This window comes from Corylus avellana, chromosome ca2 (genome assembly GCF_901000735.1).
Source record: "Corylus avellana chromosome ca2, CavTom2PMs-1.0".
Taxonomy (NCBI): domain Eukaryota; kingdom Viridiplantae; phylum Streptophyta; class Magnoliopsida; order Fagales; family Betulaceae; genus Corylus; species Corylus avellana.
In genome coordinates this window covers 3,307,015-3,321,997 of record NC_081542.1, presented here as the reverse complement: position 1 = coordinate 3,321,997, position 14,983 = coordinate 3,307,015, and the positions used below count along the sequence as shown (strand labels likewise).

Here is a 14,983-nt window from a genome sequence, read left to right as displayed (position 1 = left end):
CATTTGATCTCATCCCCGAAATATGCATTTAACATTTACATTCAGTCATTTAACTAGTTATAAATGACTATCTTAGATTAATATAATAAAAAGAGTAAATAAAGATGAAGTGACGGATAATAAATAAATATAAAAAGATGAGGGTCTTTAAACAATTTTATTATTGGAGGATGAACTAAGTATTGTTTGTATGTATGTATTATGTGCAGAAGTGGAGCAAAATACTACACTAAGGAGAGTAAGTATGGATATACTTACTGAGTACTAGCTTTGTTTTATTGTTATAGGAATTCTTATTTTGTCTTATTGATATAATTTTGCAATACAACTGCTACATAATGTGTCTAATAAAATGGGCTGATAAGATAGCCACTTTAAAAACAAACTGGGTGGATTGCCGCGAGGAACTGTCGGTATCTCAGTGGATGGGGGTATATAACCGTCCAAAAGACCTAATATATAACTAAGTTGGGGCGGTGTAGTTGCCAGCACCAAACTGGTAAACCTCTAAAGTGTGAGGGACATAACGGACGTAAGCAGGCTGAGAGCTCATGAGAAGAGGTCTGAAGAAAGATTATCATAAAACACAAACTAATCTGTCATTACACTGCATTCACAACTCATTCATTATTATATATTTTAGTCTTTAATCTTATTTGTTCAAACTAGTCTTTTTAGTCTTTATATCTAGGAAAATAGATTACTCACTTGTTTGCCTATGTAAATATGATAACGTCATCTTTACATAGATCTTGCTGCAGGGATAGAAAGTGAGGACGATGGTCCTTTTACTGGTTTTGATGGTTGATAGACCATCTGCTGCAGGATTTATGTTTACTCTATGGAGCAAGTCTCATTTATGTTAATCGCTTTTATTATGTATGGTGATGTGTGTAAGCTTAATAGATATTACTATGTTAATTTAGGTGCCGTCTGTGGCATATATTTGGTACACCTAGTGTATACATATGTTGTAATGAAAACCATGTTTCTATTTTATTTAATAATATATCACCTCGAAGTATTTCAGTCAGCTCAACTGTGTTGTGTAAGTTTTTCCTAGGTCATAGAAAAAGAAAAAAATATACATACTCCGCTGTAAGAATGTATTTTCTAAAGTTGCAGCGTCACGACTTCGATATTTGCTAGTTCAAATATCGGGGCGTTACACATATTTTAACACCGAGAACCAATCACGTGCCATCCCACTAGTAAAGTTTATAAGAAAGGCAATGAATAGGCTTCAAAACATAAACATCGCATATAAATAATGGGATCACAAGATAATAAGCTCAATACAAGTTCTAAAAACTAAAATGATATCAAATTTAACTGCGTAATTAAATTTTGTTTTCTTATTTTACAAAGAAAGAAACAATCGAAAATTACAAAACATAATAGACTAACAGCCACTAATTGATTCAAGTAAAACTCAGGCTGATTGAACTGATTGAAGATATCAATGGAAGACATACTCAGATTTCAAGGGAAACGAGGCTCAAAATCGAGAATAAAATCAACTACAAAATATCTTATAAATTGACCCTTGATGGGAAGAAGAAATTAGATGGGCCAATTGAGAAAATAATCATCCGATGGACCTCTCAATCCGCCTAAGTTCTTTTGTAACATTCACCATCGTCGGCCTTATCTCTGGATCGTTCTCTATGCATATGAGAGCAAGCCGCAGGACAGCTTGCAATTGCGATTCCTCCAAACCAACTCCTCCATCCTCTGCTAGGATTGCAGGATCTACAATCTCATTTATAGCACAGTTTCTTACTAGCTCTAGTAAATTATGATCTCTAGTTGCGCGATTTTTATCAAATACAGGTCGTCCAGTTAAAATCTCTAGCATAACCACACCGAAGCTATAAACATCAGCTTTCTCCGTTATCCTTCCTGTAGCGACATAGCTAGGGCATGCATAACCATAAGTCCCCTGAATAGCAACGTCCACGTAAGTTTCACCCTCGGGAATTGAAATGGAAAGTTCAAAATTTGCAAGTTTGGGAACATCATGCTCGTCTAAGAAGATATTACTCAACTTTATATCTCTATGGATGATGGACCTTGAGAATGCAGTGTGGACATATGAAATTGCATGAGCAATCTGCCTTACAATCTTTAACCTGCTCTGCCACACTAAGGGCATACCTTTTTGTCGGGATTGAAGTCTCGAGACAGCATGCTGCGAGTTGCAGAATATTTGATCGGCAAGGACTCCATTTTGAGCATATTCAAACACTAAAGCCGGAATTGAAGTCTCGAGACAGCATCCTGCGAGTTGCAGAATATGTTTGTGAGCGCTTGTCTTTGCAGAAATACCTAAATCCGTTAGTACCTCGTCCATGTACACATGATCATACTTCTTAATGGAAAGTACTCGGCCTTCAAAAGAACCCTTGTAAATTTGATGATGCCCTTCGTCACGTAGAATAAGGCGAGGATCAAAGTTGTTGGTTGCCAAGAGAAGTTCTTTATAGGAGAAGGTGCGGATGGGAATAGGCCTTCCATTACAAGAGGCAACCAGCCTCTCCAATACAAGCCCTCCATTCTCAAGAAATGCTCTCTTTCTCTCTCTCTTTTCCACTCTCTTTTCTACAAGAGCAGCAACCAGCTTCTTCGGTAGCATCCTTCCCCTTCTCTCTGTCTCTCCGCTCTGTAGGGCTTGAATATTGTGGCCTAGCTTTAATCCCCTTTCCCCTTATTTAACGTCGACAAGAGTAGAGGGAGATTTCGTGGAAAGTAAGCGGAGACGGGTCCCCGCCATTAATGTTCTACGCGTAAAGTCTCTCTCTCTCTCTCTCTCTCTCTCCAATCTATTCGTCTTCAATTATGCAGGCTTTATCAAAATCTCCATGAGTGAAGCACCACCCACCATGTTGGGTCCCAGTAATATCACTTTAAATTAAGGTAATTTGACTGAATTGTTGGGATCAAAGTTAATTTCAAAAATTGTCATGTAGCAACATGCTAGCATGGCATTTACTTTTAGAGGAATGATAGAGACCCAAATTTTTTGCCCAACAAAAGTTCAACTTTTACCTTATTTATTTTTAAAAAATAAAATAAAATAAAAAAAGAAAAAAATGTTTAAAGCAACCCTATCTATTTTTTGTCTTTCTTTTATTTGGTATTTTTTAAAAAATGAAAAATGGTATTTTTTTCATAATAATGTCAATTTTTTTTAAGAAAATGTCATTATTATGAAGAAAAATACTATTTTTCATTTTTAAAAAAATACTAAATAAAAGAAAGGCCAAAAATAGATAGGGTTGCTTCAGACATTTTTTCCATTTTTCATTTTGGTTTTTTTAGAAAAAAAATAAAAGGTAAAAGTTGGACTTTTGTTGGGCAAAAAAGTTGGGCCTTTAGCATTTCTCTTACTTTTAACTTCCATGTAGAATTTAAAAAGATACTTCCAAATTAACAGTCATTTCTGCAATCTAGCTAGCCATGGGTACCTTGCCATTTGCGAGGCCCCCGCTAGCTACTCTTCGTTTCTTCTTCTTGTTTTCTTTCTTTCAAATAATTACTCCGTTGCCATTAAATATTATCATATTCTATCCAAAATGAAATTAAGTTTATAGCAAAGACAACAAATAGGCTTGGAAACATAAACAACACATATGAGATCACAAGATAATATATAAGCTCAATACAAGTTCTAAAAACTAAAATGATATCAAATTCAACTGCATAATTAACTTTTGTTTTTCTTCTTTTGAAAAGATAGAGACAATTGAAAATTACAAGAACAGAATCAACAAATTAACAACCTTACATACAAACTTAGATTTCAAACGAAACGAGGTTCAAAATTAAGCATAAAACAAAAACATAATATAAATTGACTCATGATGGGAAGAGTTAGATGGGCCAAGTGAGAAAACAATTATGCGATGAACCTCTCAATCCGTCTAAGTTCTTTTGTAACATCCATCATTGTTGGCCTTATCTCTGGATCGACCTCTATGCATGTGAGACTAAACTGCCGCACAGCTTGCAATTGTTGCTCCACACCAGCTCCTCCTCCTCTGCTAGGATTGCAAGATCCCCAATCTCATTTAAAGCACAGTTTCTCAAATAATTCATCAACTCTTTATGTTCATGAGAAAAACAATTCCCCAACATGCCATTGTTTTTGGAAGCTAATGTCCATAGATTGAAATTATCTTGTCCAGTTAAAAGCTGAAACAGAACCATACCGAAGCTAAAGACATCGTTTTTTCTCAATTACTCTTTTCTTAGTCTAATAGCTAGGGCATAAGAAACCCACAGTCCCACACACCTCATCTTCCACGTCAGTTTCACCCTCAGGAATTGAAATGGAAAGTGAAAAACCTGTAAGTTTGGGAACATCATGCTGGTCTAAGAAGATATTTTGTGGTTTTATATCTCTATGGATGATGGGTCTGGAGAATGCAGTGTGGAGATATGAAATTGCATGAGCAATCTGTCTTACAATCTTTAACCTACTCTGCCACACTGTGGACGTGCCTTGTCGTCGAGGGGTATAAATTCGATTGGCAAGGACTCCATTTTGAGCATATTCAAACCCTAAAGTTGGAATTGAAATCTCGAGACAACATCCTACCAGTTTTAAAATATTTTTGTGAGCACTCATCTTTGCAAAAATAGCCATATCCGTTAGGAATACTTTAATCCTATTTCCCATTGCGTCCATAAAAGTAAAGCTTCATTTCGTAGAAAGTAAGTGGAGCCTTCCCTCATCAACGTGTTAACTCGTTAAAACGTGGAAAGTCAGTCTCACTCACAAACAAGTGCTCCCTCCCTCCCTCTCTCGTCCACCAAAGTAGGACATCCAAACAAAACCTAGGTTTGTAAAATTTAGGGAAATTGGCCAATGCCCATCTTGATTTTTGACCTTGTGATAGATAAGGACCATGAACTTATAATTTTGACAAATAAGGATCTAAGTTTTGATAATGTAACAAATATATAGGTCATTTTGTCAATTTTTCTATCAAGTATTGAAGTGCCAGCTGCCACCCTTTTCACATAAAACCAATAAAATTGTCACTTGTATTATAAAAAAAACCATGTCATCATGCCACGTATATGCCATAAAAAATAAATAAATAAATAACTACTAAAAAGGGTAGAGGGGCTGGCTCCACCCCCAACCCTCACCTCCACTCTATATGCAATCTAGTGTGTTATTTCGCTATCAATTTACTGTAAACTATGATAATGCTTAGTGCTTCAACTTGACAGCATATCCTTTGTTTCAAACCCGCTTTAAGCACATAAAAGTTGACTATCACTTCATTTGTGACCCTATCATCTCAGGCAAGTTGTTCATAGCAAGTTAGCAACAAACAAGCAGCGAACGCTTGAACTAACCATAATTTTCTTTGCAATTTGCTTTTTCCTGCCTACCTTTCTCAACTAACACTATTTTTCATGTAAGATCAATAAAATTGTGCCACTTATATTAAAAAAAACCATGTCATCATGTTACATATGTCATAAATAACATATATAAAAAAGGAAAAAAAAAATCTAATATAAAAAGAGTGGAGGAGTGACTCCACCTTCGCCACCACCCTCTGCCATGGTGCAGGGAGGTGGAGCAAGGGTACCAAAACCTGCCACAAGGGCATAGGATGGAGCCAGCCCTCCACTCCTCTCATCTTTATATATTTTTTTATTTTTAATTTACATGTATACATCACATCAAGATGTAACTTTAATCATTGGTCTTACTCAGATTAAGAATATGGCAACTTCCGCTTCAAGTGTCAAAAACTTGCTGGCTATCATATGGTTAAAGCTCAAATCTTTAATTATCAAATTTTAAAACTCGACCTTTTCTTCCACATTGTTAAAGCTCAGGCAGATTTGAGACAATTTCCCGGAAATTTACTTTTACCAACATTGAATATGGTTATAACAATATATCCAAAATTTACTATTAAAAAAAAAATCTAAAAGTTATTGCTCAAATAGATCGCATGAAATTGAGTTTTTTTTTTTTTTTTTAATAAATAACATGAAATTGTGAATTTATTTATTGGTTAAAGAACAAAATTTGCCAAGAACTTGAGCTCAGTAAATCTTGCGACAGGACCCACAAGACTTTCCACCATAGACTGAGGTTTCCTTGAGCTATGAGAATGGGAAAAGTAGCGAAAGTTTAGAATTCTGAGAGTTTTGAGTTCATAAAAGAAAACCATTTTCAAGAGAGCGAGAGGAAGGATGCAAGAAGTCACATTTAATCCATCATTACATAACTAAGGACACTGGCAGTCAACAAAGCAACAGAAGAACAGTATCCAAGTGATCTTCAATCAAACAAAGATTCATCAAATACAAAACACCTTGAACTAAGATTTTATAAGGACTATGAACTCCACAGTACTAATTTTTTTAATAGCTTGACGAGGTTTTAAATAACCTGACTTCAACTCAGACATAAGCAACTTTTTTGATTCAATCAAAACATAGATAAGTAAGACAGGATGTTCATCCGAACATGACCTATCATCCAGCAAAGAATCATCCTGTCATTTTCTTCATTCACAATTAAAAGCTTCCACCTCTTTCCTCACCCGCTTGAATTCCAAGCATTGAACTTGCCCGCCACAAAGCAATCAAGAGTTTCAGAGACTAGCTAGTTTCTATTCCTGGATTTCTCCATGGCCCTGGGAGCTATGGAACAAACGAAAAGTACAAAGTTCAGAGAACTAAGATATAGTCATCAATTGCAATTTAAAAATGTAATAACTGATAAGGACTAAAAAAAAGGTAAATATTTCAGTTGACTTAACATCATCCAAAACAACAATTCACATGATAATATTGAGGGTGATAACTGAAATATGCATACACTTGGGCATTCATAAAAATATACGCACCTAAGCCAATGGCATCAGATCCCTTCATGATCTTCAGCCTCTTGCATGAATCAATAAACATCCTGTAACAAACCAAGTAGTAGTGAGATGTAGGAACACAATCTACAGTACCACAGAAGAACATAAAGTTCATCAACAATAAAAACAGTTTATTCAAGGCAAAGATTAATATGTAATCATTTTCAAAAGTAACACAAAATTCTAATTTAGGCCTAATTTTTGCGCAATAGTTCAAAAGGGGAAACACTAGCTCAGCCTAGAAGTCTTGTACAATGGTAAAATTACAAAGCACCGAGTTCTCCACTTCAAAGTCTAGGTAACCTCAAAGCCACTGAGAAAGATACAAGTAGAACAAGAAGCTCATGTTAACATTATAGTTATCAAAGACACACCATGTATTTAAAATTCATAAGATTATCTACCTTAAATATTTGTGGATTCTAATTCACCCAACACATGCAATTATGTGACTTAAGATTTTCAATCTATAAGGTTTCAATAGGTCATGTATATAGTTGCTCAATAAAGCAGAAAAGCGCATGCAAGTAAGTTTTAGAATACATATGGACTGACATGTAAAAGTGGAGATTTGAATAACAGTATTCATTTGGGTCTAAGAATCTACATTTATCTTATTTTCTCTTTTACTGACTGGAGGAAAAGGGAGGGGGTGAAGAGGTTGGGTTAATATTGTGACCAGGATTTACAATCATCAAAATTGATTGTCTTTATTATTTCGTAAGCCAATCCAAGAAGGCTGTATATGTATAGTACACCAGTCTTTGAAGGATTGTGCATGATGTTTAGCTCCATGTTAACTGCACACTGAAATAACATATGACCACTATCTAGGATGAAACTTAAAACACCAAGCTCTGGGTCAGTGACTTCTGAACATAGAATCCAAATCTCTTATGCATCCTATATCATGTGTTTATGAGATCTAATAAAACATAGGGAACTTTTCCTGATATAGGACAACATGTGAGTTGACAGATCAGTCACTCTTCTAGTATGTCTATAATTTAAACTCTATGAGGGAATGCTACAGTCAATGGTGACAATCATCAAGTATCAGATTTGAACTCAAATCTTAGGAATTTGCCCTTTAATATAGACATCAAAATTATTTGCAAGTAACTCATTCTTGATGTAGAACTAACAATAATCACCAAAATCACACGGTGAAAATACGGAAAAGAGAGGATAAATAAGCTAAAAAAAAAAGGTGAGAAAGAAAGAAGCTAAGGGGAGAGAAAGAGAGAAACATCGAGATATACAATTCCACATATTTTTTATCTCATCAAAGTCTCCTCCAATAGAGTACAAAACACACTTGAATAGAATATCGACTAAACCCTAATCTAATTGACTTTGGGCAGAAGCCCATTTATTGAATAACAAAAACAACCTTGACTCTTGAAAATTAAATAAAAACATAAAACTAAATACTAATAACCCAATTAACTAATTGGGTCTAAATAAAACTGCATGGACAAACAGAATTGATATCTAAAATTAAATAAGACTAAATTAAAGTAAAATTTGTCTCTTCCCTTGCATCAACTCACCACTTTGTCACAATGTGTTGTTTTGCTCAACAAGTCTCATAGATAAAAATTCACATTCGCTATGTACTCTATAACTAAAAGAGTCAAAGCAGGATGAGTTAATCTAAATCTATCAATACGATGATAGGCCATTGACTTTTCCACTTCCACTAATCCTTAACATTATTCACTAATTTTTTTTTTTTTTTGATAAGTAATAATGATATAAAAAGCGCAGAGGGGCGCAACCCACATACACGGGAAGCAACATTATTCACTAATAGAAGACAAATTTTGTAATTTCAAACGATTAGGCACATCAAGTTCAAAATGCTTCAGCTGAACCCTCAAAGTTAATTTTTCTTCTATACATCCCTTATAATTTCATTGTTATTTACTAATTTATTTCAAGGGAAACAATAGGAGGAATACGAAGGTTGATGAAAAAGAGAAATGACAGATCAAAACTTACTCCCACGGAACATCCCCTACAAGCATCCAGTCACCATCTTTATCCTCGTATGTAAGTACATATTCTGATCCATGCAAAAGATCTCTTAACTTGCTCTCACTCAGCATTTCCCTCCCTGGTGTTCCTTGGGATCCACATTGACCTGATGTCATAATAAAGAATAGTAACCAAATCCAGGCAAAAATGAAGTGTTGTCCTTGTTCGACCAATAAGGATGATAATTCCAGAAATTTAAAAATCTAAATACTATAAATTAGTTCAAAAGCATATTGCCATTAAGATAAAAGCTAAAACATTCTCTCACCTATGGTGAAACAGCTGAACATCTTCTCAAGAGCAGTTGACAGCTCTTGATATTTAGAGTAGGTTCTCAGATCGACCTTCCTGAGATAGGGAGCACCATCCATGCTGACCTTCACAAAAAGTGCACCAGGACCTGGTTTTCCATCCACTTCATCATTGTTTTTCGAAGTGGTAGCCAATGAATTCTTCCTAAATGATCTTATTGGAGGCCAACCAACAACCTGCGCCCTGTCATGGGGGGGATTAGATATAAATTACGAACAAAGCAAAACATCCATTATTCGTATATTATTCTTCACTTACTTCGGAGCTGGAGCACTGCTGTTGCCGTTAGTATCAGTATTATTGCTGTGGCTAGTTCCATTGGTGGCACGAGGACATTCCTGCATCACCTTTGTGGGCAACTCTTTCATTATGGGTGACTGTGCCCCAGAAGGCCTGGATGATAGCACTACATTCATCCCCGAACTGCCAGGAAACTTTCCTTGCCCCACAGATTGTGGAGATTCAGAATCAGAAACTGCATGATACATCCAATTCCCCGCAGTATACACAGAACTTTTTACCTCTGAGAACCCATCCACAGTGTCAGAGAAACCTCTCTTGTTACCGGAAACAACATTCTTCTGTGATGACGAGCAGATTCCTTCCTTTGAAGGAAGTAAGGGAAACAGCGGCTTCTCATCAAGTTTCCCGGTGTTCAGCAAGCAGAGCTCAGGTATTCGATCGGGTGATTGGGATCCAGGAAGGCCAAGCCGCAACTCTGTAGCCTTCAAGTTCAGATTGTTCTTTTTCCCTTCTGACAAGCTCGAGACAGGAGAACTATCTACCGAAGAACAATCTGACAAACCCATGTAATTACGTTCTTTTAATCCTGAGCCACTTTGGGAGATACAGTCCATATTTGGTGACGAAGGCACTAGAGAGACATTGCTCTGCTCTCCCTCCTCAGCACTTAGCAGCGGAGGAGACATCAGACTCCAATATAATCAACTGTTTTGGAAGAGAAAAACCCACCTTCAACCAACATGTTTAATTGCCAAAATATGAAAACCCAGTAGTAATTTAGAAGGGGAAAATTAATTAGAGAACTCAAAATTTCCACATGACCAAAAAGAACTCTTTCAAGCACATCCCCTGCCTCTAGCTAATGATACCGTGCAAATTAAATTAGTCAATAATCAGACAACCAGAACCACAAGGACCCAGATCACATACCTTTCCTGTTTCTTATGTTCTGGAAGAAATTAGTCACAATAACTAGAGTACGACTGGCTGGCTTATCAGAATATAATTTTACAGATTCTAAGACCCAAAATCCGTTGAAATTTGCTTCCAGAGAGAGGAAAAATACTTCAGTTTAAGCTAATTCTATAAGTAAGAGACGTAAAACAAAAAACTTGAAATTGTTGAAAGGAAAAGGTTATAAATTTAAGAGGGGAAAAAAAACTGGACATAGTAACAAACAAGTCCAAAACCCTTTGCCGGCCCTCCTACAACCAGTAATGGCAAAATAATATGCCATTAAAAATTATCAGATTCTTTAACAATACGAAAGTTCAGAACAAAGACAACAAAGAGACTCCAAAACATAAACATCACACACAAATGATGAGATCAGAGGATAGTAAGCTCAATCAACGTTCTAAAACACAAAATTTAACTGCTTACTTATCTGCAGGAGCTGAGCTTTCCTGAAAACTCAGAAAGTTCTAAACAGAATGTAGTTAACTCTTTTTTCTTTCTCATTTCCTCACTTTTCCCAGCGGACAAACAGACTCCAGGAAAAGTAAAACACTTAACGACACCCAAAAAAAGAAAAAAGTTGACCGAAAAAATGTACAATAACAAAGAAATCCTATGAAAAAGCCCAAAAAAAAAAAAAAAAAACCAACCACAGGATATTTCTAAAAAATAAAATAAAAACGGAATCAACCAACAGCAACTTATAGATTCAACTCAAACTCTGGTTTGAAGAGAGATGAAGCTCAACATCAAGCATAGAATCAACTAAAAAATAAATAAATAAAACCGAAAGTGAAGATTCAAAACAAGTACCTGAGCTTTTTTGTGGATCAGACAAGGAAGAGAAGGCGGCCAACGCTTCTGAAATCTTTAAGAAAATGCACAAAACGTAGAAGTGGAAAAGCAGAGAGCGGAGCGGAGTGGAGAGAGAGAGAGAGAGAGAGAGAGAGGGAGCTCAAGGCCGTTCCATTAAGCAGAAAGCAACGGAAGAAGAAAGCTTTAGGCTGTGCTCGCCGAGAAACCCGAAGCTGAGAAATTAAAAATTGCGGAAGGGCAAACCGGCAAATAGAGCAAAAAGTTGGCGTTATTTTTTTAATTTTAGGAACGGCTTTGTTTTGTACTGCGGCGATATACGAAGGAATAATTATGATCCGACGGTTCAGATTAAAATCATGATGATCTGCTTTTCATTTGTCTTTTTTTTTGTTTTTTTTTTTTTTAATGATAAAATTTCATCTGTCTCTCTTGTGTGAACTACTTATTTTTTAATAGCATGTATTTTTTTTTAATATTATTAAGGACATAAATATTTTATAAATTTGGTTATAAAAAAATTCTTCAACACAGTTTCTAAAAATATGATGTATAGTATTACTTATTTTTAATAATATTAATAAAAAAATATATATACTTCTAACATAATTTTTATAATCCAATTTATAAGAAATTTATATCTTAGAATCAATAAAAAAAAAAAACAAAATACACGTACTTAAAGAATTTTTTTTTTTTTTAAGTGTTAAAGAAATATTTTAATTTGTAAGAAATTTATATATTTTTTTTAATATAGAAAATTTCTCTATCTTTTTAAGGGGAAGAAAGTACACGAAAAGACGGTGGCTGATTCCGGCTTCCAAGTTGGGGCTAAAATCCGCTGGTTTGCAGGTCAAAAGTCGCTTTTGCCCTCTCCCTTGTTTGCGCTAAAAACGACTAGAGTCTATGGCTTTTTTTTTTACTCCTCTTTTGATTGCATTTCTGCGAGAGGTGGTGGCTATTACACAAATGGGAAAGTTACTTCGCTTGACCTCGCCAAAAAGCCCAGTTGAATTCAAATAAAAAATAAAAAAAGGTAATTTGGAGTATATTTATATATATGAATTTATTTACTCGTCCTTTTTTCTTTATTATTTAAGAAAAAAAATCATTATGCTCTATTTAAAATGCAACTGAAATTTAATTATGTAATTCTTAAAACTATCAAACATGTGGGAATGACTCATGGTCATGGATGCTCGAAACACCCTCTACATTTTGTGTTTTGAAAAACCAAAATCATGTTTCGAATTTTTTGTTAATAATTTTGAAAAAAAAAATTTTGATTTTTGTTTTATTGTTTTCTCAATTATATAGGTTTAATTCATTTACCAGGGGATGGCTCGTGGACCTGGTACAAAATATCATGTTGTCTCCTTGATATCTCTCCAAAAAAAAAAAAAAACAGAAGTGGTGTGGCCCTGTGGAATTGAGATCTCTTTCAATTGGGGAGAAATTTGAAATTCTTCAATTGTTAATCGTGACCTTTCATTTTAAATTCAAATGTTGATAAAATGTCAGTTGTTTTTCTATAACCGAGGTATTAAATGTTGTTATTTGTTTTTATCGAGGTTTAAATTATTTTATCAATCATTAAATTTAAAATTAAGGGTCACGATTAATAATTGGAAGATCTTCAATTTTTCTTCAATTGGAAGGGATCTAGATCCAGCCCTATGAATGTGGCTGCGTTTGGGAATGGAATGGAAAAAATAGAGTGGAACAGTATAATAGTAATTTTAATTAATATGAAAGAAAAAAAAAGTATGAATGTTTTATTTTAAAAAGTTAAAAATTTTATTTTATAATAATTTTTTTATTTGTATAATAATAAAAAATAATTAATATAATATAAAAGATAAAAATATTAAAATTAATTTTAAGAATAATTTTTTAATTTTAAATCCGGTCCAATCTGACAATTTGCCAAACACAGCAATATGACTTTCCTTAAACAGAGTTTCATTTATAATGGCAAAGTATAAATCGAAGATCCCAAGACATCAAAACTAGCAGGTTGTTGCAGACATCAATTATTTCAAATTCAACCACTAATTTATAACTCTTGACTCATAATTTAATTTCATTGCGTGAATGACCAAAATGTCCGTCAACATGTTTGACCAAAGCAAGTTTTCTATTTTATCGCATAAAAAAAAAAGGATAAGATTGACATAACGTGAAACAGGAAGGGTGAAGAGGGAAAACGGGAAGGAAGGAGAAAGAGAGCATTTAATGGGGGAGAGTTAGGATAAAGAGAGGGGAGGGGACAGAGGAAAACAGGGGAAATAGGTGTGATTGGGGGACAAGAAAGCGGCATTTGAAGTCGGTTTGCCGGGTGGTGAAGGGGACATCTAACCTCTCCCTTCATCAACTTTGGTCTTTTCCATCATTACCCTCTTTCTCTGTCTACTTTTAATTGGGTTTTGGTTGAAAGTCTTATATTACTAAAATATTTAGATTTGGTATTTCTTGGTCGCCCTGCCATCATCGACTGCAACTGCTTTTGCACGCTTGGTTTCATCTAACTTGCATGCCCCCGTTTCCGCCCATCATCACCCTCACATCACCCCACGTCACTTTTTAATAATGCCAAACTTTTTTTTTTTTTGTTTTTTCCCCTTCCTGATTAAATTAAAGATTCGAAATGCGTTTGGTCGACCATCGATTGCGTGATAAAATTGCTCGTGAGTACGTGTGATTTGATGGATTTGAGGTTTTGGGCTCAATCTCACGGCTAATGACTAAAATGGAAGCTTCATCCGTTTTTTTTTTCTATCAGTCTCACCAATTTTCTTTTTTTTTTTTTTTTTCTTTTTTTCATGTTTCCACAAGAAAGAGGAATGGGGAATATGAATTTGAACTAGTCACCAAGTATGATCTTCAGCCCATTAAACTTATTAGAACATAATTATTAAATGATAAGAAGACTACACAAAAGTCTAAAGTCTATCAAACTTCCGTCTTGTTTCAACTGTTACCAAAGTCTTTATTTTTTAACATGTCCGCACAAAAAGGAGAAGGTACCAAAGTCCATTCTACTTCAAGTTCTACTAGTTACAAAAAATGACTAGTCTCAATTAATGTGGTTTTATTTAATTGTTATTTAATACATATATAAAAATGTCTCTATTTAAATAAATGGTTAAATACCTTTGACTCCTATAGTTTAACAACTTATGTTTTTTCCTCCTATGTTTTAGTTTTTATCATAAGTGGTACCACGGTTATTCATAAAGATGGAGATGGTACATACCTAACTTCCGTCCAAAATTTAACTGAAATCCACGTCAGCACTCCTAAAAACTTATGTCCATAGACTTAATTAAAAATAAAAAATAATTTTTTTAAAAAATAAAATGATTAAAAACATTAAAAAATTAAATTTATATATATATATATAGAGAGAGAGAGAGAGAGAGAGAGAAAAGGGGTGGCTGATTTTGCCTTCAAGGGTAGCTGGCCACCCCATGCCACTTTGGGGTAGTTCAGCCACCCCCAAGTTGCAAAGTGGGGGCGGTCGAAACCACTCCCAAGGCTGTTGAGCCACCCTATATTGGCCGATCTAGGGTGGCTGAACCACCCCCAAGCACCAAGCCTATTTTTTATTTTTTTTTTCATTGGCCTTTCTCGGCCTTTTGGGGTGGCCGAGACACCCCACTGGGGTTTCGGCCACCCCATTTTCAAGAAAAAAAAAATATTATTATTTGTTAAAA

The 14,983-nt window shown here is 34.9% G+C and overlaps 2 protein-coding genes and 1 pseudogene across 3 annotated transcripts; all 3 read right to left on the bottom strand.

Moving 5' to 3' along the window:
- Positions 1-1,450: 1,450 nt before the first annotated feature.
- LOC132172730 (serine/threonine-protein kinase ZRK1-like) lies at positions 1,451-2,635 on the bottom strand. Its single transcript, XM_059584286.1, has one exon. The coding sequence runs from the start codon at positions 2,633-2,635 to the stop codon at positions 1,589-1,591; it is 1,047 nt and encodes a 348-aa protein (XP_059440269.1). The 3' UTR covers positions 1,451-1,588.
- A 1,263-nt stretch (positions 2,636-3,898) lies between these two features.
- On the bottom strand, positions 3,899-4,681 carry LOC132168486 (non-functional pseudokinase ZRK2-like; annotated as a pseudogene).
- A 1,538-nt stretch (positions 4,682-6,219) lies between these two features.
- LOC132170615 (auxin-responsive protein IAA9-like) lies at positions 6,220-11,524 on the bottom strand. Of its 2 annotated transcripts, none has more exons than XM_059581651.1 (6): positions 11,268-11,524; positions 9,513-10,226; positions 9,211-9,437; positions 8,907-9,048; positions 6,885-6,946; positions 6,220-6,678 (listed from the first exon to the last, which is right to left on the bottom strand). In XM_059581651.1, the coding sequence occupies exons 2-6, from the start codon at positions 10,181-10,183 to the stop codon at positions 6,641-6,643; spliced, it is 1,140 nt and encodes a 379-aa protein (XP_059437634.1). In that variant the 5' UTR covers positions 10,184-10,226; positions 11,268-11,524; the 3' UTR covers positions 6,220-6,640. The 2 variants fall into 2 exon arrangements, with proteins under 2 accessions (XP_059437634.1, XP_059437633.1); XM_059581650.1 differs by having other exon boundaries at positions 9,513-10,202.
- Positions 11,525-14,983: the final 3,459 nt, after the last annotated feature.

What these genes read in the sequence shown, in the direction of transcription:
- LOC132172730 (XM_059584286.1), bottom strand. Translation starts at nt 2,635, where the DNA reads ATGCTACCGAAGAAGCTGGTTGCTGCTCTTGTAGAAAAGAGAGTGGAA.
- LOC132170615 (XM_059581651.1), bottom strand. Translation starts at nt 10,183, where the DNA reads ATGTCTCCTCCGCTGCTAAGTGCTGAGGAGGGAGAGCAGAGCAATGTC. An exon ending in AGCAGTGCTCCAGCTCCGAA is followed by an intron (nt 9,438 to 9,512) that starts GTAAGTGAAGAA and finishes CCCCCATGACAG; the next exon opens with GGCGCAGGTTGTTGGTTGGC. An exon ending in GTAGGGGATGTTCCGTGGGA is followed by an intron (nt 6,947 to 8,906) that starts GTAAGTTTTGAT and finishes GGTTTGTTACAG; the next exon opens with GATGTTTATTGATTCATGCA.